Below are 2,838 nucleotides of genomic sequence, written 5' to 3'. Positions count from 1 at the left end.
GCCTGGCTGTGCAGTGACAGGTCTTCTTCTCTTTGCAGGCACTGGGAAGGGAGACGTAGCATGCCACGCTGTTCTGGGCTGGAAACGCTCCGTCCTTTTGGCCCCTGGACTCCAAGAAATTTGCTGCTTTTTTGGTGAAGCAGACCCTGATCTCCTGTTTCTTTGCTGCATGCCCACTCACAAGTGCTGGATTATGTTTGTCTCCTTCTCCCTTTGCTCCATAATTTGGTTGAATCGTGGTTTCAAGCTAAGGAAAAGGGGCTGTACCTAAGCGTGCCGGGTCACCCAGACCAGGCTCCTGGGGTACTGGTTCATGCAGAGACATTCAGAGTGCTGATGGGGGAGAGCTGCCTCTGAGGTCCTTCTTCTCCCACCCGAAACACACTGCCTCACCCTTCAGAGCCGTTCTCCCCTCAGCAGAGAGAATGGGCAGCACCGACGGATTCCAGTACCGCGCGCTCTACCCCTACCGCAAGGAGCGCGAGGAGGACATTGATCTGCTGCCTGGGGACATCCTGATAGTGAGCAAGGGGGCCTTGCAAGCCTTGGGCTTCAAAGACGGGGATGAGCAGACCCCCAACCAGATTGGGTGGATCCTGGGCGTCAATGAGCGGACCAAGCAGAAGGGTGACTTTCCCGGCACGTATGTGGAGTACGTGGGGCCCGTGAAGATCTCCGTCCCCTCTCACCGGCCCCGAGTGCAGAGACCCCTGCCCGCAACGCCGGGGGCCAGCGGCTGCCGGCTGCAGGACGCTCTGGAGCAAGGTAAGCCCTGCTGTGTGCTATGTTGCTCTGAGACACCTCCACCCTCGGCGTGCAGCGGATGAGGATGTGTGAGTGGCTTTGTGGGACAGCGATGAAGCCCTCGGCTCGGCAGCACCGGACTGCCTTGCCGGCAGCAATGCATTCGAGTTGCCTGGGCTTTGTGGGCTCACGCTTAGTCCTGGCTGAGAGAAAAGCACGTTGTTCCTCCAGCTTATCAATCTACTTAGCAGAGCTTCTTGGAGCAAGCCTTGTACCACTCTTACCTCTCCAAGATCCTTCTCCCTCTGTGGCCCCTGACCAGCCAGGATCCCTGTGGTCCTTGGTCCATTTCCCGGCTCTGCTGAGGGTTCTTCTCCAATCCCTCCCTTTAGGAATAAGTCCTGACCTCTCCCAACCACTTCCCTGCCTCTGCCTCTGGAGCGCCCGGGGCATTGCTCCCTGCCAAGAGCCGCTCGGCTGTGCTGAGACACACAATTACTTGTCTCTGGGCAAGAGGAGAAAAGTCAGGGTCTAAAAGAGTACTTCCGAGAACTGGAGTTAATTGCTTGTCTGCCTGGCACCCATCCTTCCCCACGGATTGCAGAGCTCTCGCTTGGGGCTGGGCAGACACCCTCAGGCAGGGTATGGGCCGCCCTGCACCTGCGGCTGCCTCCCAGCCAGCGCTGGGCTTGGCACTGACCAGGTCCGGGAGCTGGGAGAACCACTGTGCCTCAGCGCTGCCTGTAGAGCTGTGGCAGCTGCCTTCTCTTTGCCTGTTTTTCTTTTGGCTCATAGGCCCCATGGTATGGGCTCGGCAGGCTCCGGGTGCTCTGAAACAGCAAACAGGGGTGATAGTCATGCTTCGCCTGCCTTTGCTTTTCCCGTGCCTTGCAGAAGACTTTGTGCTGGTGTGCACGGGAGGATTAGGGTCAGCAGCAGGAGCTGGTGGGCATCTGAGCACACGCCCGGTCCTCCCCATCCCTCTCTGCCTGGGAGCCACGTCTGTCCCATCAGATGCTTTTAGCTGTGTGAAACATCTCTGGGGTCTTAATGAATGGAAGGGAGGCCTTGTCTCAGAAAGAAGGGTGGTGGGGCTGGGTGTGCAGCTCCCCACAGCTGCCTCCCATGCTCCTGCTCCCAGAGCCGGAGGGACAGCCCCAGGAAACATCTCCGCAGGGTGGGAATGCAGCCGGGCCGTGCGTTTGGGTTGGCAGTGAGAGCCGCTGACCTGAGTCATCCCACTTGCAACCTGCCTTTCCAAGAAAGCAGCTCCTCTTGGGAGCCTGGGGCATGCTCTGCGGTGGATGCGTCGGCCTTGCCTGCATCCAGCCCTGCGCTCCCTCAGGGGCTGTATTTATGTCTTTATGGGCTCTCTCCTTCTCCTCTTCTCCAATGGGGCTTGGTGGACTTGTGTCTGGGTAGTCAAAGCTGCTGCCCTGCACGGGGGTGGGGATCTTTGGGATGTGGAAGAAGATATGTGCCCAAAGCTCCTGAGAAAAGATGTGTTTGGGAAAGAAACCAAAAGCCAGCCTGTCTGCATCCTGCCCGGGGATGAAGGGGGTCGGGTACTAGTGCATGTGACAGGGATGCCAGCCCTGTCCCTCTTCTCTCCGGGTGCATCCCCCCAGCCAGCCTCCACCCTGGGCACAGCCGGGGCCCGCATGGTGGCAATTCAAATGCCCAAAGCCATTTTATATGCAGCCTGTTAGGATGCTGGTGGGGAGACACATATTTGCAACTGAGAAACTGTATTTAAGCCAAGCCCGTGTTATTTCTTCGTGGTCTGCACTTCGTGAGGTGCAGAGATGTCTCCTGGCTGCCCCACGAAGCTCATAGCTGACAGCATTTCTGCCCTGTTTCCCAGGTCCTCTCCTGGCTGGCAGGGATCCCTTAGCCCTCCCGTGTCACACGTGGAAGAGGGCCAGTGCCACGGCTGTCGCACAGCACGGGAGCAGGGCTGGCCTCGCAGAACGGCGAGGCCCAGTGCTTTCTGCCGATGAATTTATGACCTGCTGGTGTTTGCCTTCCGCAGAGAACACGAGCGGAAAATGTGGCTCGGAAATATTTCCGCAGCTGCCCGGGCCGTGCTGTGAG

At 58.6% G+C, this 2,838-nt stretch overlaps 1 protein-coding gene across 1 annotated transcript in view; it reads left to right on the top strand.

Annotated features, from left to right (window-relative positions):
• Positions 1-425: 425 nt before the first annotated feature.
• PIK3R2 (phosphoinositide-3-kinase, regulatory subunit 2 (beta)) overlaps positions 426-2,838 on the top strand; it is a 10,501-nt gene continuing 8,088 nt past the window's right edge. Inside the window, exon 1 of the mRNA XM_010287415.1 lies at positions 426-765. Within this exon, the coding sequence (XP_010285717.1) occupies positions 426-765 (340 nt within the window). The remainder of the gene's footprint in view (positions 766-2,838) is intronic.

The sequence above is a fragment of the Phaethon lepturus genome, unplaced genomic scaffold (genome assembly GCF_000687285.1).
Source record: "Phaethon lepturus isolate BGI_N335 unplaced genomic scaffold, ASM68728v1 scaffold31505, whole genome shotgun sequence".
NCBI classification, from domain to species: Eukaryota; Metazoa; Chordata; class Aves; order Phaethontiformes; family Phaethontidae; genus Phaethon; species Phaethon lepturus.
This window is presented reverse-complemented; position numbering and strand designations above follow the sequence as displayed.